Below are 27,215 nucleotides of genomic sequence, written 5' to 3'. Positions count from 1 at the left end.
CTCCTACAGATTGGTGGAAATATGCGATTGAAAAAATGACCTTCAAGTAACCTTGAGAAATTTAAAAGCCTCTATTCTGAAAACCTACGGTGTGATCTTGTCGTGACTATGACATGTCGATGACCTATCCGTGAACTCAAACTGACATGAGTATTGTCACTCAGACTCCTACAGATTGGTGGAAATATGCGATTGAAAACATGACCTTCAAATAACCTTGCAAAATTTAGAAGCCTCTATTCTGAAAACCTACGGTGTGATCTTGTCGTGACTATGACATGACGATGACCTGTGCGTGAACTCAAACTGACATGATTATTATCACGCAGACTCCTACAGATTCGTGGAAATATGCGATTGAAAAAGTGACCTTCAAATAACCTTGAGAAATTTAGAAGCCTCTATTCTGAAAACCTACGGTGTGATCTTGTCGTGACTATTACAAGACGATGACCTATCCGTGAACTCAAACTGACATGAGTATTATCACTCAGACTCCTACAGATTGGTGGAAATATGCGATTGAAAAAATGACCTTCAAATAACCTTGAGAAATTTAAAAGCCTCTATTCTGAAAACCTACGGTGTGATCTTGTCGTGACTATTACAAGACGATGACCTATCCGTGAACTCAAACTGACATGAGTATTGTCACTCAGACTCCTACAGATTGGTGGAAATATGCGATTGAAAAAATGACCTTCAAATAACCTTGAGAAATTTAGAAGCCTCTATTCTGAAAACGTACGGTGTGATCTTGTCGTGACTATGACATGACGATGACCTGTGCGTGAACTCAAACTGACATGAGTATTATCACGCAGACTCCTACAGATTAGTGGAAATATGCGATTGAAAAGTGACCTTCAAATAACCTTGAGAAATTTAGAAGCCTCTATTCTGAAAACTTACGGTGTGATCTTGTCGTGACTATGACATGACGATGACCTGTCCGCGACCTGAAACTGACATGAGTATGATCACTCAGACTCCAACAGATTGGTGGAAATATGCGATTGAAAAAATGACCTTCAAATATCCTTGAGAAATTTAGAAGCCTCTATTCTGAAAACTTACGGTGTGATCTTGTCGTGACTATTATAAGACGATGACCTATCCGTGAACTCAAACTGACATGAGTATTGTCACTCAGACTCCTACAGATTGGTGGAAATATGCGATTGAAAAAATGACCTTCATATAACCTTGAGAAATTTAGAAGCCTCTATTCTGAAAACATACGGTGTGATCTTGTCGTGACTATGACATGACGATGACCGGTCCGTGACCTCAAACTGACATGAGTAATGTCACTCAGACTCCTACAGATTGGTGGAAATATGCGATTGAAAAAAATGACCTTCATACAACTTTGCGAAATTTAGAAGCCTCCATTCTGAAAACCTACGGTGTGATCTTGTCGTGACTATTACAAGACGATGACCTATCCGTGAACTCAAACTGACATGAGTATTGTCACTCAGACTCCTACAGATTGGTGGAAATATGCGATTGAAAAAATGACCTTCAAATAACCTTGCAAAATTTAGAAGCCTCTATTCTGAAAACCTACGTTGTGATCTTGTCGTGACTATGACATGACGATGACCTGTGCGTGAACTCAAACTGACATGATTATTATCACGCAGACTCCTACAGATTCGTGGAAATATGCGATTGAAAAAGTGACCTTCAAATAACCTTGAGAAATTTAGAAGCCTCTATTCTGAAAACCTACGGTGTGATCTTGTCGTGACTATTACAAGACGATGACCTATCCGTGAACTCAAACTGACATGAGTATTGTCACTGAGACTCCTACAGATTGGTGGAAATATGCGATTGAAAAAATGACCTTCAAATAACCTTGAGAAATTTAGAAGCCTCTATTCGGAAAACGTATGGTGTGATCTTGTCGTGACTATGACATGACGATGACCTGTGCGTGAACTCAAACTGACATGAGTATTATCACGCAGACTCCTACAGATTAGTGGAAATATGCGATTGAAAAAGTGACCTTCAAATAACCTTGAGAAATTTAGAAGCCTCTATTCTGAAAACTTACGGTGTGATCTTGTCGTGACTATGACATGACGATGACCTGTCCGCGACCTGAAACTGACATGAGTATGATCACTCAGACTCCAACAGATTGGTGGAAATATGCGATTGAAAAAATGACCTTCAAATATCCTTGAGAAATTTAGAAGCCTCTGTTCTGAAAACTTACGGTGTGATCTTGTCGTGACTATTACAAGACGATGACCTATCCGTGAACTCAAACTGACATGAGTATTGTCACTCAGACTCCTACAGATTGGTGGAAATATGCGATTGAAAAAATGACCTTCAAATAACCTTTCAAAATTTAGAAGCCTCTATTCTGAAAACCTACGGTGTGATCTTGTCGTGACTATGACATGACGATGACCTGTGCGTGAACTCAAACTGACATGATTATTATCACGCAGACTCCTACAGATTCGTGGAAATATGCGATTGAAAAAGTGATCTTGAAATAACCTTGAGAAATTTAGAAGCCTCTATTCTGAAAACCTACGGTGTGATCTTGTCGTGACTATTACAAGACGATGACCTATCTGTGAACTCAAACTGACATGAGTATTGTCTCTCAGACTCCTACAGATTGGTGGAAATATGCGATTGAAAAAATGACCTTCAAATAACCTTGAGAAATTTAAAAGCCTCTATTCTGAAAACCTACGGTGTGATCTTGTCGTGACTATTACAAGACGATGACCTATCCGTTAACTCAAACTGACATGAGTATTGTCACTCAGACTCCTACAGATTGGTGGAAATATGCGATTGAAAAAATGACCTTCAAATAACCTTGCAAAATTTAGAAGCCTCTATTCTGAAAACCTACGGTGTGATCTTGTCGTGACTATGACATGACGATGACCTGTGCGTGAACTCAAACTGACATGATTATTATCACGCAGACTCCTACAGATTCGTGGAAATATGCGATTGAAAAAGTGACCTTCAAATAACCTTGAGAAATTTAGAAGCCTCTATTCTGAAAACCTACGGTGTGATCTTGTCGTGACTATTACAAGACGATGACCTATCCGTGAACTCAAACTGACATGAGTATTGTCACTCAGACTCCTACAGATTGGTGGAAATATGCGATTGAAAAAATGACCTTCAAATAACCTTGAGAAATTTAAAAGCCTCTATTCTGAAAACCTACGGTGTGATCTTGTCGTGACTATTACAAGACGATGACCTATCCGTGAACTCAAACTGACATGAGTATTGTCACTCAGACTCCTACAGATTGGTGGAAATATGCGATTGAAAAAATGACCTTCAAATAACCTTGCAAAATTTAGAAGCCTCTATTCTGAAAACCTACGTTGTGATCTTGTCGTGACTATGACATGACGATGACCTGTGCGTGAACTCAAACTGACATGAGTATTATCACGCAGACTCCTACAGATTCGTGGAAATATGCGATTGAAAAAGTGACCTTCAAATAACCTTGAGAAATTTAGAAGCCTCTATTCTGAAAACCTACGGTGTGATCTTGTCGTGACTATTACAAGACGATGACCTATCCGTGAACTCAAACTGACATGAGTATTGTCACTGAGACTCCTACAGATTGGTGGAAATATGCGATTGAAAAAATGACCTTCAAATAACCTTGAGAAATTTAGAAGCCTCTATTCTGAAAACCTACGGTGTGATCTTGTCGTGACTATTACAAGACGATGACCTATCCGTGAACTCAAACTGACATGAGTATTGTCACTCAGACTCCTACAGATTGGTGGAAATATGCGATTGAAAAAATGACCTTCAAATAACCTTGCAAAATTTAGAAGCCTCTATTCTGAAAACCTACGTTGTGATCTTGTCGTGACTATGACATGACGATGACCTGTGCGTGAACTCAAACTGACATGAGTATTATCACGCAGACTCCTACAGATTCGTGGAAATATGCGATTGAAAAAGTGACCTTCAAATAACCTTGAGAAATTTAGAAGCCTCTATTCTGAAAACCTACGGTGTGATCTTGTCGTGACTATTACAAGACGATGACCTATCCGTGAACTCAAACTGACATGAGTATTGTCACTGAGACTCCTACAGATTGGTGGAAATATGCGATTGAAAAAATGACCTTCAAATAACCTTTCAAAATTTAGAAGCCTCTATTCTGAAAACCTACGGTGTGATCTTGTCGTGACTATGACATGACGATGACCTGTCCGTGAACTCAAACTGACATGATTATTATCACTCAGACTCCTACAGATTGGTGGAAATATGCGATTGAAAAAAATGACCTTCAAATAACCTTGAGAAATTTAGAAGCCTCTATTCTGAAAACGTACGGTGTGATCTTGTCGTGACTGTTACAAGACGATGACCTATCCGTGAACTCAAACTGACATGAGTATTATCACTCAGACTCCTACAGATTGGTGGAAATATGCGATTGAAAAAATGACCTTCAAATAACCTTGAGAAATTTAGAAGCCTCTATTCTGAAAACCTACGGTGTGATCTTTTCGTGACTATGACATGACGATGACCTGTCCGTGACCTCAAACTGACATGAGTATTATCACTCAGACTCCTACAGATTGGTGGAAATATGCGATTGGAAAAATGACCTTCGAATAACCTTGAGAAATGTAGAAGCTTCTATTCTGAAAACCTACGTTGTGATCTTGTCGTGACTATGACATGACGATGACCTGTTCTTGACCTCAAACTGACATGAGTATTATCACTCAGACTCATACAGATTGGTGGAAATATGCGATTGAAAAAATGACCTTCGAATAACCTTGAGAAATTCAAAAGCCTCTATTCTGTAAACCTACGTTCGTGACCTCAAACAGACATAAATATGGTTACTCATATTTATGGAAGTTAAGGCCACGGTACGTAATTAACTGATACTCAGTGAGTCAATCCCCTCTTTCGATATTTCAGGAGACGTCATTAAATCTGCTGGCTAATGGAGATATGTCTCTGGTGTCGTAGTGCTGAGGTAAGTTCAGTCACTGAAATTTATGATTTAAAAAATAATTGAAGTTTCCTCTTCTCTGATTGGAATCCTTCAGAGTCGATTCATGAACAATAAAGACAAAGTAATTAAGGCAAATTATTTTAAAATGATTACTAGATCATTGTTCACCAGTGAAAGATTCTCAACTTAATTTCTCTTGTCTACCAGTCAGCGGTTTCTCACTAAGGCATATTACATAATAAACGTTCCTGAATTTTAAACTAATATAGTTTACTCAACACTGATAATTATTCATTGCACACAGTACATTAGGCCCATATGTAACTTAATGGATTAGAGTATTTCTTAGGAAGCTAATAACACTTCAGTTGATCAGGAAATTTCTGTCTTTCGTGTAACGTCTATGTCTATAACCACTTTTACATATGCCCCCCTTGCACCCTGCCCTGACATAGATGAATCTAGTCCACACACACTTTTAATTTACCTTTAATATTCACCTGTGTGTAAGAATTCCTGAGCTATTAAATTTAAAACATCGGAAATTGTGAACGCGTGAGCTCGAATAGTTCAACGTTGGAGGACATCTTGGAAACTTCTGATTCATTTCCTTATGGAAAAAGAACCGGTTGATACAGAATTCGTTTCCAGCTCCATCTGTTTCCTTTCTCAGATGCATAAAATATTCCAATGATCACAGAAATAATTTAAAAAAAATAAATAAACAGAAGGAAGTTTATGAATTTTATTATATATTTTAAATTGATAAAATTAGTGGTAAAAGACACAAGAACAACTAATACAAATCAAATATATGCCTTATCTCAAATAATAATAGTACACATATTGGCCAATAGGGTATGACGTAAAAGGAAGGGGTTGGACAACCGGTCCTAGGCCGAATTCTTTCAGTTGAAATCGGGAATTCTTCGTGTTCGGTTCTGTGTTAGTGAAAGTGTAAGTTTAGCCGTAAAATTATTATTTTGCTAAATGGTGTTCTCATCAATTTATTAATTTTAAACAAAGTATTTAAAAGTTAATTTGTTAGGATTCTTAATTTTGCGAATATTTATAGCAGCGATAATATTTAACAGTAGAAGAGAATTTTTTTAAAAAAAAAAATTAATTAAAGCAATAAATTCGTATTCGTGAATTCAGTACAACCGACTGAGTATTGGAATTTAAGAATAATTGCTTTTTATAAAACGTAGAATTCCTACACAGAGTTTAATTAATTAATTTTAAAATCAACGTAACTTTAATATTTTCGTAAAGTAGTTCAGACCAGTCGAATAAGGAAAAGTTTTCTAAATACTGACTAAACTGATTAAATTATGCTGTAAATAATAACCGATCACAGTTCAAATTCTCTAATTCGGAGTATATCAGCGGATTAGCGTACTGTAGAATGCAAATATAAGAATTGTCCTGAACAGATAATTGGGCAATTATTCGAAAACTATTTCACTACAATCATAAGATTTACAGTCAAATTATAATTTCAGTAGGAAATGATTCGATATACTACGCTGAGGTTGAGACTGCACTAGAGACAAACATTTCGTCAAATACCTCCATAGAACTCATTCGTAAAACGTATACTATTGACATTTGACAGAACTGGGTTGGAAACCAGAAGCTTCTACGCAGAACGAAAAGCTTCCGGGACACGTCGGCTAAAAAATGCAGTTTTATTGCATCAAAAATCCAGAACCTTGAGCGACAACTTTACAGATTTAAGTAGGTTTATTAGAAAAAATAAATGTAGCTAATTCGTGTGGGCTGATCCCGTTTAAATTATAACCCGAAACAAAGTAACGCTAACGTTGTTCACCACAAAAATTTGAATTCCTTTATATTTTAAAAGGTAAAAATTACTGGTGATACGTTTTGTAACAGAAAACATAAATGGCTAGTTTGTATTTTAACAACCACGATATTTCGCCTCTAAATCTGAAGTATTTAATAACGTGCCTTTTGTAAGGAGTATTTGACGTTTCCTTCAAAAAGTCCGAACAGAGCCAAGCAGAATGCGTGCCTATGTAGTAGTTGCTAAATTAGACTCTAAAATGGGGCTCGTACATTTTTAAAGAAATTGGGTAAATTTTGGACAAGCCTTCTACATTGAACAGTCTTTAAAATGTATAATAAATGTAAGGACGATAGACCAAGGATTTAAATGTAATATTTCAACGCATATTGAATTTGGACAACGGGTACAAAGAATGTGATGAAATTCTTGAACAAAAATTTGAGTTTGATTTCCAACCTCTGCATGTGAGGGTAAATTTTAAATTTGCCAAAATAAGTAGGGCAATGGGGTGTCGGAATGAACTAAATTGACTCAGAATGGAATTCGGTGACTGAAGGCACACCGAATGAACCGTGCAGTTTATAAATGTGTTCTGCGCTACTCTCAGCTTCACAAAAACTGCAGAGATTATTAAATTAAATATTGCTTTAGTCAGAGCAAATGTATTCTACACTTTGAAACCAGGAATTTGTCGTGTTTGCCATACGTAATTAATCTCTCTTGCTTTAAATTTGTTGCAAGAAATATACGGAAATTAATTAATTGAAAAACAAATTGGCTTCGCCGTGATGACGGAGGCAGTATGACCTCTGAAACGTTGGTTAACATCGACCAGACTACACAGCGCAATAACCCAGAAGACGGATATCTTCAAATTGGCTATTTGTTTGTACTGTGTTCTTTATCTATAGGGTGACACAAGGTTTGGGTACTAACATTTTATATACTAACACCTTCTTTTTAGGTTTTCCTTATTGTGTGTTTGTGTAAATATGAATGGGTGAAATGGGAATGAATGGACAGTTGAATGGTTGTTTACTTACATGAATTTCGGAATGGGACACAATTTCCTTTACACAATGCATGGCCGGCAAAAACTACTCAGATGTGGTACACAGTACAAGCAATAGCCACAATTGCTCTTATATTCCAAATTCATACTTTTTGGGGCATAAAGGAAAAACAAACAAATTAGTGGAACAAAGTTCTGAGTAGAGTGTTATACATCCCCACTCAATGCATTCGTTCGTTCTACCTTCATGAACGAAGGGCTAATGAAGAGATATTCATATTTCTTATAACAAAGACAAAAGATTTGGTTCCGAAAAGTGCTATATTTTAAACCATAGTTAATTATATAATTTATATACGGAGTTATAAGTTTATTGATATATTCGGGTAACTTTCAAAGGAAAACCAAATTAGTTGTAATTAGTTATAATTTCAGTCAAAAGAAGTTGATATATGGGAATGCAGTTTACTAACTGCTGGACTGTTAACCAGAATTTTACTTGGTAATACCGTTTACAAGAAACTGCCTTACGGCCTGAAACAACTTCACAAAAATTTCAAAAATACGAAATGGCGATTTTATTGAGAAATATTCGTTACAAAATTTTCGCTGAATTTTAAATATCATTCGTTTCAAATAACATGTGACGTGTCCCGAGTATGCAGTCATTTTTAAACCTCGCGTATATACGAGAGTTAAGTTTTCTTTACAACCAGGTCTGAACATAATCCACATTTTAAAAATCTTGCCGAAAGTTCGGTATTCCTTAATATTAGATTAAGCATATGGACTAGGGCATTGCTGGTCGATAGTATGTCAGTAATTTACGCTGAATAAAAACGGTACTTCTATAAGATTCAATCGAAATTGATAATATTGATTTCAGACAGAAAACACGCCGTACTCAAACGACCAATGACAAAGTAAGACTTTTATATATATTAGAACATGTAGCTTTCACGTTATTCGAGATTGGTTTAATTAGTGCAAAACGTTTCAAAAAAGTGCTTATTTGATAATCAAAAAATCATAAATCTAGTGCTTTAAAATGTTTCATAGATGCGTAAGAAAATTTGGCGAGAAAAGTTTGAATTCCGTGTTAGATTTATGAATTGTATTGGAACTTTGTGAACCAGTCGATAATTCGTTAATCGTACCGAAATAAAATTTCTTACATCGCGAGTTATAAAACTTAGCTAGGTTACGAAAATTGTTTCATTAAAAACGTGTTCAGAGCGGAAATGTTTTCACTGTCGAGGCAATGTAATGATTGAAAAGTAGTTTTTGAAAGAAATCTATTCTTTGCCTTTTAAATTTTTATCATACACATCGAAGTTAAGTGATCAGTTCAGAGTATGAAATATAGAGACAATGAGTGTGTTAATAGTAAATTCAGTGCATCGATTCCGAAAGTGCTTCAAGCTCATAATGCTTCGAATGGAGTTTCTACTCCATATATATGGTCTGTAGCAAATATGCTAAATGTGTGTGAAGTGTAAATCAGCTTTAGTCAGTGCCCCCATGTGCATCAATACCCCCCCTTCATCAGCTTCAACAAAACTACAAGCTTCAGTAACTGCAAATCATCCGCTGCTGAGCGACTGGACCAAACTGGACTCAACGTCACGGACAAAAGTTAAGTGGTTATTTCAGTCTCCCCGTTGCTTACCGCTCAGTAAGGGTCGTTGGCTGAATCATTTAGAAATTCACAAACTGCTTCTGTCTTAGAGTCGTAGGGTTTTGTAGTATGTAAGCGTTAAGCGGGCAGCCTGTATTTAAAGAGACATCACTACATAATTAAGGAAATGTTTCTTGTGTCATTGTTCCCCTCCAAACAGCGTTAGGTACACGAAATGTTAGGTTGTTAGATGTATTTAGATATAGTGACGTGCCAATGTACTGGGCCGCATTGGTAGAGTAGTGTGTCCACAGGCTGCAGAAAGCTTAACACCCGTGGTTCAGCCAATGTCCGAGGGTAACAACACACACGGAGAGGTCACGCAGAGACACATCAAATTATTCGAGAAGATTTTAGTCATTTTGTTGTTGATTCAGGCTACGTTTTCATACAGAACTCAGTCGTTATTTGAGCGGATTCTCACAGCTAAATTTGCGCTATATATCGGCTTTAAATTGTTAAATATTCATGTTCGCATTTGGTATAATATTAAGTTGAAACAACTTAATAATAAATCGGATAAGCGCTTCGTTCAGAAGGTAGAATCATCGTGAATGTAATTATGTAAATAGCCTCTACAATTTCGAGGCTGGCAGAATGTGTAAGCTGTGGCCTCTTCTGCACAGAATTGTTTAGCATGCACCAGGGACTAGAGTTCAGACGTCGATACTCGTTACTTGTTTTCAGGTGATGGAGTGACGTAAGACTCTAACCTACCTAGTAACCTTAGCTTAAGGTAGATGCGTTTCCATCGTAACTGAAATGTCGAGAGGAAAACGTATTCATAATGTTTTTAACTTTTCGAAAATCATCTCTTATTAAAATCTGCTTACTTTCACAAGTAAATTAATTAGTTTTTTTTATACAAAACAGAGACGTGTCTACATAAAAATGGTGCGTGCACTCGATTCTTCCCTTAGTTGACAGAGTGAAGCATCCCATACATAATTACACTAATTAATAGGCGATCCATTGTAAATAGACTCACAAACACCAAAACACTGACTGCCCTGGGATGTGGAACTCGACCGGTTTGTGTTGGCAGCCGGAGGAGGTGACCGGAGTGGACCTAACATGTTGCAGTCGTTTGTCTTTTCGTTCGTGTTAGGTTTTTTTTGGGGTGGGGGGTAACACTTTTCCACAGAACGTGATAAGAAACAGCTGCTCATGTTACGGAACACTACGAGAACCAACAATGCCAATACGCAATGGGTTCTTTAATTGACCGTGCGAATAGATTTCGGTAAGAATTTGTAGATAAACTGCAAATTTATTTCTATTATGAGGTCAGACAAAAACTACTGAAAACGCAGAAAATCTGCTTTCAAGTCGTATTCTCTAACAATTTTGATTGAATTGTTTCAGATAGACTTCGTCGAACTTTGTTTCAGCGAAGAGGCTCTCACCTCTGAAGACTTTCGAATCTTTGGATGTTTCCTGTTTCTTTGGTACTGGCAAGCTGCAACTCTTCCACTGTTTTCCCAATCTCACTTAAGAATTTTAGGCTACGTAAAGGGGCGGGGGGTAACCATTTGTTAGGTATATGGATCAGTTGCAGCCTGTATTAGAAAATGAGGACTATTAAATTATTAAAGAACTTGGAGAAACAATGTCTCCTATTCTGCAGCATTTATTTGGAACCACGTCCTCAAACACCTAACAAAAAGTGTAAGGTATTCTAATGTTTTGATTGAATTGTTTCAGGCAGAATAAATCAGCTTGTCTAATCGAAATGGAAAGTAAGAAAAGTCATTTCATGTGTCGCGACGTGAAGAAAGGAGTGAAAAATGTGGCGGAGTTTTCACTTTTCCAAGATTCTTTTCGTCAGCTATTGTTTGTCTTTCACATTTATTAATTTTGATTTTATTTATTTTTCAGGCCCCCCTCATTGACCTTGTGGCTCATCGTGCCGAGGGGGTGTAACAAGGAAAGATGCACAACAGTACAATTATATATCGCTATATATCAATAATATTATTGGTGTTTTAAATTTCGAACTCATACTTTTTTATTTTTAGTCTGTCTACATAATTAATATTCTTCAAGACAATTTTATAATCAGGAGGACATATTTTTTCAAAAATCATAATAAGCCCTCTCTTTTTTTTAGTTAGGTATGAAGCAGCCTTCATTTTAAACATTTAACTTGTTAATTATTCCTTGTTACGACGTAATATTGTCTTTGAAGTGAGTAAATCTAATTTCCTCCAACTGCGTCACTCTTAGATACCTTCTTTCTTGTTATAGTTTTCTATAATTTGCTGTGCTGTTACTGTGGTAATTTATTAATTCCGAAGTCGTAACTGCAGAAGCTGCATGGTGTTTGCCCATAAATGCATCTTTCTTTGGCGAAACAAGGTCAAAATGACGGCACACTCCATTAAAAATTTTCCATTTAAAATTATTATTTATACATCTCTTTTCCGATGCTGTTGTCGATTACGTCCTTTTTTAGTGTTGTTTAGGTTGGAGTATTCCAGGTGATAAAAATGCTGCTTTCAAAGATGAGGGCTTTAAATCCTCGGAGCAGTCTTCCTTGAAATGGTAATTTTCGATCGAGTTTTGTATATTCTAATTGGTTTATTTTACAATACTTTAAATCCCGTTTTGAAACCCACAAACGTCTTTTGTGATAAGGATGTTGTGATAAATTCAGCCATGTTTGATTTGAGCTTCATGTTATGGAGTATTTATTTAAGGACTGAACTTGGAAAATATTTCTTATACGAGGTTCGGTACAAAGGGATTTTATTCGCCAGACAAATTTAACGTAGATCCGAAATAACGAATGCAATTTAAATGTTTTTTAATGTTAAATAAGGAGACACGACCTTCCAATTTTGTTTCCACATTTGCCAAATAATGCCTCCTTTCGTGTACTCCAATACATAATTTTCTTTTGAAGTGTCCCATCAAGTGGAGATTATAATCAGTGTTGCATATTTCAGGTCTGGAATTAAGTTGCGGAGGAGTGTAACCAGTGTAGTTGGTACAGCATCGCTGAATAAACCAATAGCAGGCACCCATCGAGTACTGCAGACAATACACTGCTTTCTATGGTGTTCACTTCCTATCTACGTGGGCCATTGGTGTACGGACGTCGTACGTCATTTTCTGGTATTTTCAAAAATATATCGTCCTGATGATGGAGGCAGCAAGCACGCTTGACATTTAGGTCAGTTCCTGTGCAACGTTCCGAAGTCGCCGTAAGAACGTAAAGTCTCATCGAACTATTTTGATACTTCCGATCATTTGCCTGCTTGTAATCGGATCCAACTCAGAATTTTGTCAGTCGTAATTTTATATTGCTGCATAAAGATGTAGACATTATGAACAACTTACTTCAGATTCCTAACAAGAAAATTTAAAGTAGGTTGTATGGTATTTGTAGCTTGTGTATTACGTGAGCTAGGTTGATTTAAGTGTTTTTACCATTAAAAAGTAAAAAACATTTTCTGACTTTGAACTCACTTCCATGACCCTGTGATAAAGGCAAGTTCTTTAAAATTTCCTTACCTAAAGCTCCCTATATTAAGAGCAATGCGTGTACTTCGTTCTTCACTTCAGTCGAATATTGACTCTGCTTTGACCGCTAAATCAAAATGGAATACTGTGGGGGTCAGTTGTTACACACTGCGAGTTCTTTAGCAGAAAGTCTGGCTTCAAAATTTCCATCGTCCAGCACTTTTCTGATCTGAAGCCTGACAAATATTCCTTCTTTCAACTTGGCATCACTAAGATTCGGAAAAATTTCCCTCGGATATCTGAAACCTCCTTCCTTGTCCATTCTTTGACAAAAATTTTGATAAGTCCTAGTTTAATATGAAGTGGTAAGAGAACATTTTGTGGGTCAACCAGAGGCTTGAACTTGATATTATTTCTTCCTGGAATTAATTCATTTCTACTTTTCCGGTCTTTCATTTCATAGCGTCTCTCTGTTGTTCTACTGTCCCACATACAGGGGAAACAGCAGTATTTAGTGAATCCCCTTTGGAGACCGAGGTACAACGCTATGACTTTAAAATCACTTAAAACTTTGACGAATCTATAAATAGTCGCCTTTTTTTGGATCATAAATAACTCCTATTTCTTTCATAAGGCCATTAATGTCATTACAATGGCATGTACTTAAACGCCAAAACTCTTACTTTAAGTGAGGTTATGGGAGACTGCCAGTGTAGCCAACCTGCAAAAAAATATTTCTATGGAATCAAGAAATTCACTCATTTGGTAGACGTTAATACAAAATAACATGAAAATGGTTTGTGATGGAAAATTTTCAAGGCCATATTTGAATTTTGCGTAAAAATTCAATATTAAACACATATTTTCATCCATGTTATCGAAACATTGCTGACTAATGTTATCTGTGTCACTGTGGCGAAGAACGGATTATCAAAATTAAAGAACAGATTTATTGGCAATAACATACTGTATTTTAGGTTTAAATGCTATTGATACCAAATGACATTATATTTATTACCAATTATCATACACATTTCGCACATCAAGTTGTGATTGATCACTTATTAGAGACTTTGCTCTGTGGTCGCGTGTCGTGAGGTTCCACTCGATTTTGAACATCGATTTGTTTTTCGATATTTTGGTAGGTGCTGCCCTCGGTGGCTCTGAAGTGCAAATGACGTCGTCATCGAAAAGCAACATTCAGTGTAAGTACGTTATTCAATTACAATCGATTTGTTTTGTGTTTCTGCTGTCAAAATGTGTCGACACGGTAAATTTATTTTACGTAATTTACCTTTCTTTCAAATGCTTCAGTGCGTAGTAATAAATCTGAACGTTGTAGGCTATATGGTGTTCGTGTTTGAATGCTATTTACATTCCGGGTAAATTATAATCAATTTTGTCTCCTATTAATCCATCACTGATTCTTGGTGGCAAATATTTGTTTATAATGCATACACATTTTATTAGAGTTCGCTGTTAGGGTTTTCATTAGTATTTGTAATCCCAGCACAGATGACAAATAATCGAGATTGGCGCTTTGACAGCAGAAACTCAAAAACATCAAATCTCGGCCTACAAACCGGATACCTTAATTGAAGATTGTCATGATTTTCCTCAGTCATTTCAGCTGAATGCGGATATAGCAGGCCTAACTTAAATTAGGCTATGTCCTCGTTCTTCCATATTATTTAAAATTAATTATTTAAAATTAATTATTTATTAACCACGCTATAATTTGTCGATATATAATCTGAGATACTGGTAAATTTAAATGGTTCGAGATATAAGAAAAGTGGATTAAAGGACGTATAATACGCGTTCATTCTTCTTAGCAAAATCATGTCCAATTTCTGAAACGTTAAAAGTAAATTTTTTTCAGGAGACAAAACGCCTTGCCTACGAAGCTGCAAAGAGCCTGGCACTAGATTCTCGATGTATAACAAGATTTTTGCCCCACTTTGACGTACTTTTTGTAGTCATTCCGTTCCAATTTGTGTCAATTAGTGTGGGGTCCAGTACGGCATTGTCAATATTATTACTTGCTTGGGTTTTGCTGGAACTCTAATTCTGTTAAAACTTTTTATACACAATGCACAGGTGACCTCATCCCTCATTCCCCACCGCACCGCGGAATAGTCTGTTCCGGAATAAAACAGCCCTCTGTTTCTGTTTCCTGCGTGTAGGCAATCTGCTAGGCCTTTTTCCGCTGTGAAATTTGAGGTCCATCGCGGTTTCAGACAATTGATTCTCTGAAGACTGCCTCATTTGAGGAACGTTGTATCGGACAATGCCCATTGCATGAGATATATTTTACTCACACGACGTTTCGGGAGTTGACTGAACTCCTCGCCTTAAGGTAATTGCTTGGCATGATACACAGTTTATTACAATTAATGACATCGGCCAGGAATTATCCCGGGACCATTTAAATGCAATCATGACAGCCAAACATTTGAAGACTGGAGTACATCTACCTCTCGAAACGTCGGGTAGTGGGCAATGTCCAGCATAAGTGTTCTTATGATAGCGGATCTATAAACGATGGTGTTATTACCGAATAATGGTGGTTTATTAAAGAAACAGTTGCAATTATAGAGGGTTTATGCAAATGAATGGTGGGCTTTTGTAAGCGGATTGGCAAAAACAGATATCAAAAATGTTTTTATGCGTGGGACTGATTTTATTCGTCTCAAAATCTTTCTGTAATGATATTAACAACTTCAACATATGAGTCATTAACCACAGAACGTATACAGATTTATTCTTGATCGATATTCATCAAGAGACAGCCCTACTCTTAATAAAAGTAATAAAGTTCGTAATAAAGTCAACATTCATCTAATACTGGGCATTACAGTAGTGACTTAATGCCAAATGCACAAAACCAATTTATTTATGCAGACTCTGTGTACAGATTGTATCAAACTAATTCGCATTTGGTCTTGGAAGACTCAAACGCTGGGGTCGCGGGTACGAGCCTTGTTTGGTGCATGGATGTACGTCTGCGTTCTTCTACATCGGCTTGTGTGGACAGAAGCGTTGTGACGAATCCAAATGCCTAGTCTAATGGATCAAGATTCAATGAATGAATTATGAATAGGGACCCGTCTGAGGCCAGGTCATAAATAGAACTGTTTGGTAATCGTTTAATAGGTGCAGTATTCGGAACCAAACTTCGCGTTTCGTCTGCGTCACTGGCTTACAGGCATGTACTACGTAAACCAAAAACATTCCTGACACAGGAACTGAGACATCGAGCTACAACGTACTGTCGCGGGAAAATAATTTTTGTAGTATGGACATTATAGGCTTCCTTGTCTCCTACCACTCTGACCTCTTATTTTTGAATTATGATGGACTTCGAACGCACAAAATCGCCCCGACTACTGTAGCTTCACTTATTCCATTCTTGCTTAGAGCATTTTACGACGCTGTTCCAACTGCAGAGGATATGTAGTCTTATATGTGATTTGGCGAATGTGTAAAGACATTTTCTTTTTAGGGAGAATCCTTGCTTTCGGCTGGAGAGACTGAGGAAATCTAAGAAAATCCTCATCTAGAGCAGTGGTATTCAACCTGGGGTACGCGAAAACATATTATGGGTTACGTGAAATTTAATATATACATTATTTTATGATAAACACTGAATAATCAGTAATGTAATTTATTTAATTTATTTTAGATGTAGATTATATACTATGTATAACTTGAATTATACACCAACAACTTTGGGGGGTACAAAGTTGAAGAAAAATTATATCTGGGGGTACGCGAACAAAAAAGGTTGAATACCACTGATCTAGATAGTTATTAACCCGACCGAGGTTCAAAGTGGGTTTGTCCTGAACACACGTCCATAGCATTACCTCCATGCCAACCTTTTCCTGTCCGATCCCTATCATGTCACCGTGTATTGTTCTTGCCGGTCTATAGTGTTTGTAGCCGAGTGCACCTTTCGGGGGGAAGTGCGCGCTGGGGGTGGGATGCATGGGGGACAAGCAGAAAATGGACTTCGGTAATTGAATCAGCATCGGACGCGACGCTTCGGACAGGATTCTCCCAATACCGCGATACTTTCATTAGCATTTTCCACCCCCTCAGGGTTCCACCTTTCCTCCTCGTGCCCTCCCCCCCCCCCCCAATACCAACGCTGAAAGCTTAGTTGACATACAAGAACGAAATTTGCAACCCCCCTGTCCCGTCCCCCTTATTTGCCGACAGCCGTCGTGCCCATCTCGGTATATAAACCACTGCCCCAGCACTGCGTTGCATGTCAGTCTTGGTGTGTCTTCAGTAACCGGAACATCAAGTGTTGTTGATACAAGGTAAGTGGCAAGGCGATATTCGATATTGTATCGTTTCAGCCCTCCAGTTTTCTATTATTCATTCTTTAGTTATCATTCTTTTATGCTGTTGTATGAAGACAGAGATTTTCTGTGTGCACTCACGTCATACGTAGCTTAGAGTAAACGGGTTTTCGGGTCTGAGAAATTCAATGAGAGAAATCTATCGCGCCTTCTCTTGAAATTATGCTGAAGTACGTGGAATTTAAACAGCAGAAATTATTTTAAGATGGCTGTCTTCTTGGTTTTTGCACCGTGTGGCATGGTGGAAGATTACAGACTTTGAAGAGGTCCTTGCTGCCCCCACCATTAGGTGTATCTCTGTCGTCGTCCTGCTAATGGAAGTAAAAAGGACCTCGTTGGTAAACTTCTACTGAACTACAAAGCAACCCTCTGTAAATGGTATAAGCCTTCTTATTCTTCTTCTTCTTCTTCTTCTTCTGAGGACGTACCATTCCGTTCTGACAATACGTCTGTAAGAAGTCTGCCATGTTCCAGCAATACACCTACCGGTAACAAAATTTCGGATGTTTCTTTGTCCTCGAGTAGGTGGTGAATATTTTTAGCATCTGCTGCAAAGCTGTTCCTCGTAACAAACAATTAAAAAATTCGTTGCTCTTGTTATAATGATGTTACTAATCATCCGAGTGCTGTTGTAATCAGCGTTTTATTTTAAATGAGACATTCTTCAAGTAACTCTTAACAAATTAAAATAATATTGTTTAAAACTTCGTCCATCGTCTAAATTTATTCAAATCTCCTAAATTTGGGATAAAATCTCAAGTCCATATTGGTTATATGGTCGAAGTTTTCAGGTTTATGACAAGGTTTGGACAGAGCTAAAAGAACAGTTTCAAATATTTTTACACACCTTCGCACCATCAGGCTTCAAATATTACATTTCACTTCATATATACTGCCTCCGTCATCAGGGCGATAATATTCATCGCCCTGATGACGGAGGCAGTATGACCTCTGAAACGTTGGCTAACATCGACCAGACTACACAGCGCAACAACCCAGAAGACAGAAATCTTCATACTCATCGCCCTGATGAAGGAGGCAGTATGACCTCTGAAACGTTGGTTAACATCGACCAGACTACACAGCGCAACAACCCAGAAGACAGAGATCTTCATACTAAGAATCGCCCTGATGACGGAGGCAGTATGACCTCTAAAACGTTGGTTAACATCGACCAGACTACACAGCGCAACAACCCAGAAGACAGAAATCTTCATACTAAGAATCGCCCTGATGACGGAGGCAGTATGACCTCTGAAACGTTGGTTAACATCGACCAGACTACACAGCGCAACAACCCAGAAGACAGAGATCTTCATACTAAGAATCGCCCTGATGACGGAGGCAGTATGACCTCTGAAACGTTGGCTAACATCGACCAGACTACACAGCGCAACAACCCAGAAGACAGAAATCTTCATACTCATCGCCCTGATGAAGGAGGCAGTATGACCTCTGAAACGTTGGTTAACATCGACCAGACTACACAGCGCAACAACCCAGAAGACAGAGATCTTCATACTAAGAATCGCCCTGATGACGGAGGCAGTATGACCTCTAAAACGTTGGTTAACATCGACCAGACTACACAGCGCAACAACCCAGAAGACAGAAATCTTCATACTAAGAATCGCCCTGATGACGGAGGCAGTATGACCTCTAAAACGTTGGTTAACATCGACCAGACTACACAGCGCAACAACCCAGAAGACAGAAATCTTCATACTCATCGCCCTGATGAAGGAGGCAGTATGACCTCTGAAACGTTGGTTAACATCGACCAGACTACACAGCGCAACAACCCAGAAGACAGAGATCTTCATACTAAGAATCGCCCTGATGACGGAGGCAGTATGACCTCTAAAACGTTGGTTAACATCGACCAGACTACACAGCGCAACAACCCAGAAGACGGAAATCTTCATACTCATCGCCCTGATGACGGAGGCAGTATGACCTCTGAAACGTTGGTTAACATCGACCAGTCTACACAGCGCAACAACCCAGAAGACAGAAATCTTCATACTCATCGCCCTGATGACGGAGGCAGTATGACCTCTGAAACGTTGGTTAACATCGACCAGACTACACAGCGCAACAACCCAGAAGACAGAAATCTTCATACTCATCGCCCTGATGACGGAGGCAGTATGACCTCTGAAACGTTGGTTAACATCGACCAGACTACACAGCGCAACAACCCAGAAGACAGAAATCTTCATACTCATCGCCCTGATGACGGAGGCAGTATGACCTCTGAAACGTTGGTTAACATCGACCAGACTACACAGCGCAACAACCCAGAAGACAGAAATCTTCATACTCATCGCCCTGATGACGGAGGCAGTATGACCTCTGAAACGTTGGTTAACATCGACCAGACTACACAATGCAACAACCCAGAAGACAGAAATCTTCATACTCATCGCCCTGATGACGGAGGCAGTATGACCTCTGAAACGTTGGTTAACATCGACCAGTCTACACAGCGCAACAACCCAGAAGACAGAAATCTTCATACTCTGATGACGGAGGCAGTATGACCTCTGAAACGTTGGTTAACATCTACCAGACTACACAGCGCAACAACCCAGAAGACAGAAATCTTCACTCTCACCGCTGTGAAAACCTCAAATCTTAAATAGAGATGCAATTAATTTGTTTACGTCGTTCGACAATAAACAAAAATCAGCTTTTTACAAGATTCAGCATAGTTGAAACGACTGAAAACAGATGCAGGGTTGCTAAGCGACGGACTCGACTATTCTCGTCAGTTTTAATATCGATTACTCTGCACTCGATTGTTTACTTTACGAGAGAGGCCATTATCAGCTGGAACACTACTCGAAAAGTGACCAGTGTTTTTAGGTACAGGCGAGTAGAGTTTTTCCTTCTGTCATTCTTTCCTTATTCTCTTATGCGTTGCCTTGTCTTCGTCAAAAATATATATGACCTTTAAATCTCGACGTCTTCAAAAGTGACCTTTACTCAACACAGATTCTTTGGACACTGTCTGTAACCTCAACAGCTCTTAAACTGTTCCTATGGTATCAATAATAATAATAATAGTGTTTATGATTATACTACAGTCTTTCTTGATAATCTAATAGTTGCTTAGCTAGTCAAGACATTCTACAAATTTTATGGAACCGATGTTTCAGTAACATTTTCATAATTTCCCGCTGCTTATTTGTCTACCATAATTTTGTATACATTTTTCATTATCCTCTTTGATCACCTTAATTAACGCATCAAAGCTCAATGGTAATTATCCTTAACCTCCTTAAACAATAAACAATTGTTCATATGATATTAATAGGCTTTACACGATTCTCGGTGTAAACAGCGATTACTTTCTTAAGCAATATTAACCATCTAATCTTTATTTTTGGTGAAGTGTTGAGTTTTCTTTGCGGTACGGACGAATAGTTGTAGGTTATAACATGACATGACGTGCCTTGGCTCTTGTATAATCTCAGTGATATTACGTGTTTATTATTCCAGTTAAATATATTCAATTGTAACAATAAATAAATATTTTGTTGTGGGTCACGTGATCTTTCTATTACTATGTATTTTACAAGTTAGACTGTAGTACAACAGATGTCACCACTTGTGTGTTTTCAGACTTCTGATTTTAATCACTCGTACAACAATGCAAAACCGAGTTGTTGCAACATGTGTCCTCCTTCTGGCCGTGCTACTGTTGGCTGAATTTGCTACAGCAGCCTTCAGGAAGCCTCCGTTCAATGGCAGTATCTTTGGTAAACGGGGAAGTCCTACAGGTAATTTATGTGTAACTCAAATCGAATCAAATAATGTGAGTCTTGTCGAAATTCCAAAGCACAGAACTCGAAACTTCTGATAAAAATTTGCAAGTAATTTAGTTCCAAACTAATTCTTCGCTGTTTTATATCTGCAGTTGGTTAATGTTTTATGCCAGAATTGAATTGAAAAATTGTATAAGCGAATTGGAATTTTTATTACGTGTTATTTTTTTTTTTGGGATAAATTGCACGAAATATTGTTATATTTAGACCTAATTGAATACTAAGGGGAACAACAAATTACGAGGGTCGCTCATTAAGTAATGCCCCACATTTTTTTCCTCAGAACATATTTATTCAAGATGGCTCAAATTTAGTGACAATATAAATCAATGTTTCCTTTACACATACTATTTTTCCACATAGTCCCCATCAACTTGTACGGTTTTACGCCAGCGTGGAACAAGTGCATGCATGCCTTGCCGGTACCAACTCTTGTCCTGTGCACGTAGCCATGTCCTCACTGCTTGAATCACGCTCTCGTCATCTTCAAATCTTGTTCCGCGGATAGCATCTTTAAGTGGCCCAAAGAGATGGAAGTCGGAGGGTGCCAAATCTGGACTGTAGGGTGGATGGGGTAGCACCGTCCAACCCAATTTGGTGATTTCTTCCCGGGTTCTCAGACTTGTGTGAGGGCGTGCATTGTCGTGCAGGAGCAAAATTTCTGCTGGATGCTTGTGAGGCCGAACTCGTCGAAAACGCTTCTTGAGGGTTTTCAGGGTCCTGATGTACGCGTCTGAATTGATGGTCGCACCTCTTGGCATCACATCCACAAGAATGACCCCATCACTGTCCCAAAAGACAGTCATCATGACTTTTCCGGCGGAGGGAGTTGTCTTGAATTTCTTCTTTCTCGGTGATTGAGGATGATGCCACTCCATTGACTGCCTTTTTGTCTCTGGCTCAAAGTGGTGTATCCAGGTTTCGTCACCTGTAATGATCCGGGACAGAAAGACCTCTCCCTCAGCATCAAAACGCTCCAACAATTCAGAAGAAATCGTTTTCCTTTGAATCCTGTGGTCTGCTGTGAGACTTCGTGGAACCCATCTTGCGCACACCTTCGAATATGCGAGAGCCTGGATAATTGCAATCACACTTCCATTGCTGACTGAAAGCTGTTGGGCCAATTGTCGAGTTGTGATGCGCCGATCCTCACGAATAATGGCATCCGCGCGGTTCAACATGTCTGGAGTGGTGGCTGTGGCAGGACGCCCAGAGCGCGGCAGATCACGGAGCTCGGTTTCTTCACTTCCTGAAGCTTTAACTCTCTTAGCCCAGCGACCAACGGTGCTCCTATCGACTGCACAGCTTCCATACACAGCACACAAACGTTTATGAATGTTCACCACCGTTTCTTTTTCAGCAACAAGGAATTCAATTACAGCTCGTTGCTTGTAACGAGAGTCGTTCACAGACGCCATTTTAACAGTTCACTACAGCTCCGCTATCGGTTGGAATCATTTGAAACTCCGTACACGAACGCGGGAAACATCAAATCTCAAGCATGTAAAAGTACACTTTTCTATCTTCATTATTGGCTGAGAAAAAAAATGTGGGGCATTACTTAATGAGCGACCCTCGTATATTAGTCAGTTTATCGAATAATTAAGAACAACTATAATCCATTTCACGATGAAATTGAACTGTTCATCTATCTTTTAGAGATTAAATTTATTAAAATCTACAGAATGGCAACAAATACAATTAAGTTTATCGATGTGTAAAGAAGATGTTTGAACAATTCACGATCTTAATAAATTTGTTTTATACGTGAAAATTTTTTGAGACTCTGTATGATTCGCATTGATATTTTGTGGGTCATTATTAATTCGAAGGACCTATTATTTTCCCCATAAATTAGGATAAATACTTCTCTTACTCATTCAAACACACTTTCAAAAATTCTGTACTCCTAACTATTTCCATGTCTATCAAATTTAAACAAATTTGAAAATGGCTGTCTTCTTGGTTGTAACAACAGAGATCCTTTGCTACCTCCCATCACGAGGACCACCCCGACGATGGGAGACAGCAAGGACTTCTGAAACATCTACCAAACCACATGTCGCTTCGTACTTAACGCCATCATAACCTCAAATGTATCCAAATTACATCATTTTGTGGACTGGCAACGACTGAGAAATTACATCCCGAGTTTACGAGTGAAAGATCATTACAAAAAGTCAATTGTTTGTGGTTTTCCATTTAATTCGTATTGTGAGATGTCACAAGCTTCTATTTGCCTTTTAATTTCAGATTACGACGGTGCTAGCAAAGCATTGTCCGCCATGTGCGAAATTGCGTCTGAAGCTTGTTCCGCGTGGTTTCCGCAAATGGACAACTAACGGCGCCACATACTTCCGCCGACCACCCTGCCACCTGCTGAAACTCAAGGTAACCACGTCTAGCTAACTTTTACCGTGTGGTGGCTCTGGTAAGGCAAATCAGCTTCATTTCGCGCAAGGTCATGAAGACGTATGGTGTAATGGAGGTATAAGCTCCACGCATTCATTGGTTAGGAGCCTTGGTGGGATTTAGAGTCGGTCTAAATGCGAAGGCTAAGAGAAAAATAGTTCTGCCCCTGACGGGAATCGAACCGCTTTCTTCCAGCCCCGTAACCAGTCAGTGTATTAACTAACTTAATTTTATGCACGGTTTTAGAAGAGAAATCAGTTCTTCTCACTTCTACGCACAAAAAGTTCCATAAACACGTCTCTTCATTAAGAAATGTAAAAGAGTTATTTTATATCTTAAGGATTTCTGAACGTAAACACTAATTCTCGCTGTCATGTCATAATTATCTCACGGTTTTGGGGAATTATTCTAGACTTGTCTGTCTTATGAGGTCTACCGCCTGCTTTTAAGCTCTTCGACTGATACATGAATTATAGTTTTGAAAAAAGATTACCCAAATCCTAAAGATTTAACTGTTTATATAGGCTATTTTATCGAATAATTTAGAAATAAGGGGGTTTCCGCTTGTGGGTTTTGTAGCTGTCTGAAATGTGGGAATCAGAACCAACACTCACGTTTAAATATTTGTGTTTATATTCGGTGGAAAGCCGGAAAAGTTAGATTCGTGATTTGAGTCATCATCGAGAAGTTAAATGATCACTGTGCCAGCAGCGAATTATCAGCTAAGCAACTATGGAAATCTGAAGGCAGTCTACATCGTCATCTTGGTAGATGGTAGAGACGGAGACCATAATTATTTTTCGTTAGAACTATTTGGTGAATGAACACGTTTTATGAAATTAATACTCAAGAATCAAAACTGGATATCAAAGTCTTGCTGGGTAATGAATTTTAAAAACCATTTATATCTGCCCAGGTCATGGGAACTGAATATAAATTTTCTTTTGAAGTATACGACCTCGGAAGCATCTCATCAAATATTTCCATTTACGTTCTGAATTATTTTGCGCCAAAAGCTTAATAGTCGTTCCTTTAATTAACCTAACAACAGTGCAATTTTACTTTATAAATTATTTGTTTGCAGGAAAATCATGTTTTTTTTTTCAAATTAAATTTAAAAATGGCTCTCTTCTGTGTTGTTGGGCCGTGTATCCTGGTAGATGTCTACCGACGTTTTAAATTTGAGCAGATTACCCTCACGATGGAGGCAGCAAGGACCTCTGAAACATCGCTAAACATATGCAAGATTTCACGGCGCAACAACACAGAAGACAGTCAACTTCAGACTCACCAACAGGAGAACGTGAAATCTGACGAATTTAATTGAATTTTGCAGATGTCGGAGGCCTCAGGCTGCCACAGCCCCGTTATCATCTTGAATTCAGCAAGCAGAATGAAAATGGCAATGTTCAGCTGTTTCCAGTAGTTCCTACAGATTCCATTTCTGGTCCAACAGACGTGTTCAGAAATGTCACCACGGATGGATCGTTCGTGGACCTCAATTACCCAACCCCACAGTAAAACATAGCACAAGGATTCCAGTATATGTTGAATTCGTTTTAATACTGTGAACATAATCTGTATTACTACGCTACTGTTTTGCATTTGTTTGGCTGGCATGTGCTCACACGAGCTGTTACATTCAATTTCCTGCGTTTGTAGTTCCTACTCTTTACAATTTGTTAGCATTTTCATTGTTACAAAATTTGGTATTGCTTTGTAATTTCAGAACAGAATTTAGTACAATACAAAAACATTGTGATTTCGTAATGTATCTTTGGCTCACCAGACTGACATACCAATTAAAAAAATCAACGCAATTTAAGAAAATATCACTTTCTGAACACGTCCAAGTGTGTAGCAAACAATAATGTATCAATTAATGTATCAGTGGACTAAATCCATGTGATAAAGAATATATTGTATACATTTTACCTACCTGGTAGATAATTACACTTAGACCAGTCCATCTTCAAGACGATTTCAATAAATCCTTAATGACGTACAGAGTCACAATAAACTGCTCTGGGCGCCCTCTGAATTTGTCAGATTTAGTCATAAATTGGTCGATTTATTTTGATCTACATTTTCCTAATTATAATGAGGATAGCTTAGACATTATCACAAGGATGACAAATAAGGGGAACGAATATGAGATGAGAATCATTTTATTCTGGTCTGCGTGTAATTATTTCCAAACAACGTAGTGTAGAACATTTATAAAAATCGATGAAAAACAATAAACAAAATCATATAGCAAAGTTTTGGACACAATACAGAGGTATAATCAAGAAAAATATGATTACTCTAAACAGAATTGTCATCAATCTGTTTCAATAATATTATGCAGTATTGATACAGAAAGATTCATTCACTAAATAGTTCTAAGCCTGAAACAATAAAGCTTCAACTTATCAAGGATTAAGCCCCGGGTCTGTGTTTATTCGACTATTTAGACTTGTGTTAACGCCCTGAAGTTCACCTATTACTCACGGAACATAGTTTAGAAACGCTGTATACAGAGTGTCCCATAAGTTCGTAGGGCCACAAGAAGATTCTGGTTATTTAGAAAATTACGGACAAATGTAAAGAAGGAAAAATTGTTGCGAAACGTTTCAAATATCAGGTGTTTAAGGTGAAATTACCATTTTGACATGACAGGGATAGAGGGTGTGTTTCCAGAGTTTCCTGTAGAAAACACTTCTCCACTTTCCTTCCCGTGAGTCAGGAAACATTCCCTGTTCGTTGTAATGTCAATGTGGTAAGATTCTCCCCATAATTCAAAGAGTGTAGCTCCATAATCGCTTGGCCTAGACAAAGAATCCCAGAACTTGGGTTGGAAACACATGATATGTAACAACTTTCCCTAACGCTTGGAGCTTGTGGGACACACTGTATATACTATAAGTAACGTAAGCATTTACTGCTATGGCCTATATAATTAGACGTATTCTTTCCCTTTTAGATACTCGATAGTTTGAACTGGGCATTATTCATCTTTGGTTGTCTCCATATTGCTGAGTTCAAAGGTTTAATCGGTGTCTCAGTTGGTGATATGGAGTCGTGTTGCTCTCTGCATTTCCTCGAAGACACTTTTTTTAGACGCCTTCTTGTTTCGTTCATATTAAACGACGTCTCTACCATTTTAGAAGCTAACGCACTCACGTGTCTGTTAGTTAACGTGCCAGAATTTTAAGTAACCACTTCCAGACATGCGATTTCAGGTTTGATCTTCTGGTTTGTAGCACCATGTGATCTTTTTGGTGGATATCAGAGGTTTTGAGGAACATACTGTCTCCACCTTCAGGGCTGAAGGTATAAGGAATGTCATTTTACAAAATATTGATTTATTTTTTATTATTTAGTGTTCTGTCTGACGACAGGTCCATATGAACAGGATCCTTCCATCCTTTTCTCGGACTGGGACCTTTTCATATACGTTCTTGGCAGATGATCCAGAAGTGGTTTGCCATTGCCTTCTTCTGTGTGTGAATGGAGTAATTGTTAGGATGCCACGGAGAAACCGGGGAAGCCCCTGGAGGAAAACTCCGTGTTGCATAGACCACGGCCTTGCCCAACACAAGTTATAAATTCGGGCACCGCCGGGAATCG

At 38.3% G+C, this 27,215-nt stretch overlaps 1 protein-coding gene across 2 annotated transcripts; it reads left to right on the top strand.

Annotated features, from left to right (window-relative positions):
• Positions 1-11,420: 11,420 nt before the first annotated feature.
• Positions 11,421-26,028, top strand: LOC110839458 (neuropeptide SIFamide). Of its 2 annotated transcripts, XM_022083659.2 has the most exons (6): positions 11,421-12,070; positions 12,475-12,701; positions 14,137-14,196; positions 20,989-21,146; positions 23,445-23,582; positions 24,940-26,028. In XM_022083659.2, exons 4-5 carry the CDS (start codon positions 21,017-21,019, stop codon positions 23,531-23,533), a joined length of 219 nt encoding a protein of 72 aa, XP_021939351.1. In that variant the 5' UTR covers positions 11,421-12,070; positions 12,475-12,701; positions 14,137-14,196; positions 20,989-21,016; the 3' UTR covers positions 23,534-23,582; positions 24,940-26,028. The 2 variants fall into 2 exon arrangements, with proteins under 2 accessions (XP_021939351.1, XP_087217012.1); XM_087360886.1 differs by lacking the exons at positions 11,421-12,070; positions 12,475-12,701; positions 14,137-14,196 and adding an exon at positions 17,186-17,319.
• The last annotated feature ends 1,187 nt before the right edge of the window (positions 26,029-27,215 follow it).

The sequence above is a fragment of the Zootermopsis nevadensis genome, unplaced genomic scaffold (assembly GCF_977971745.1).
Source record: "Zootermopsis nevadensis isolate Lab colony 2312 unplaced genomic scaffold, Znev_1.0 Znev_ptg000050l, whole genome shotgun sequence".
Taxonomy (NCBI): Eukaryota; Metazoa; Arthropoda; class Insecta; order Blattodea; family Termopsidae; genus Zootermopsis; species Zootermopsis nevadensis.
This window is presented reverse-complemented; position numbering and strand designations above follow the sequence as displayed.

Excerpts from the sequence above, each read along its gene's own strand:
- LOC110839458 (XM_022083659.2), top strand. The coding sequence starts at position 21,017 with ATGCAAAACCGAGTTGTTGCAACATGTGTCCTCCTTCTGGCCGTGCTA. Across the intron at positions 21,147-23,444 it reads TAAACGGGGAAGTCCTACAG|ATTACGACGGTGCTAGCAAA; the intron begins GTAATTTATGTG and ends TTTTAATTTCAG.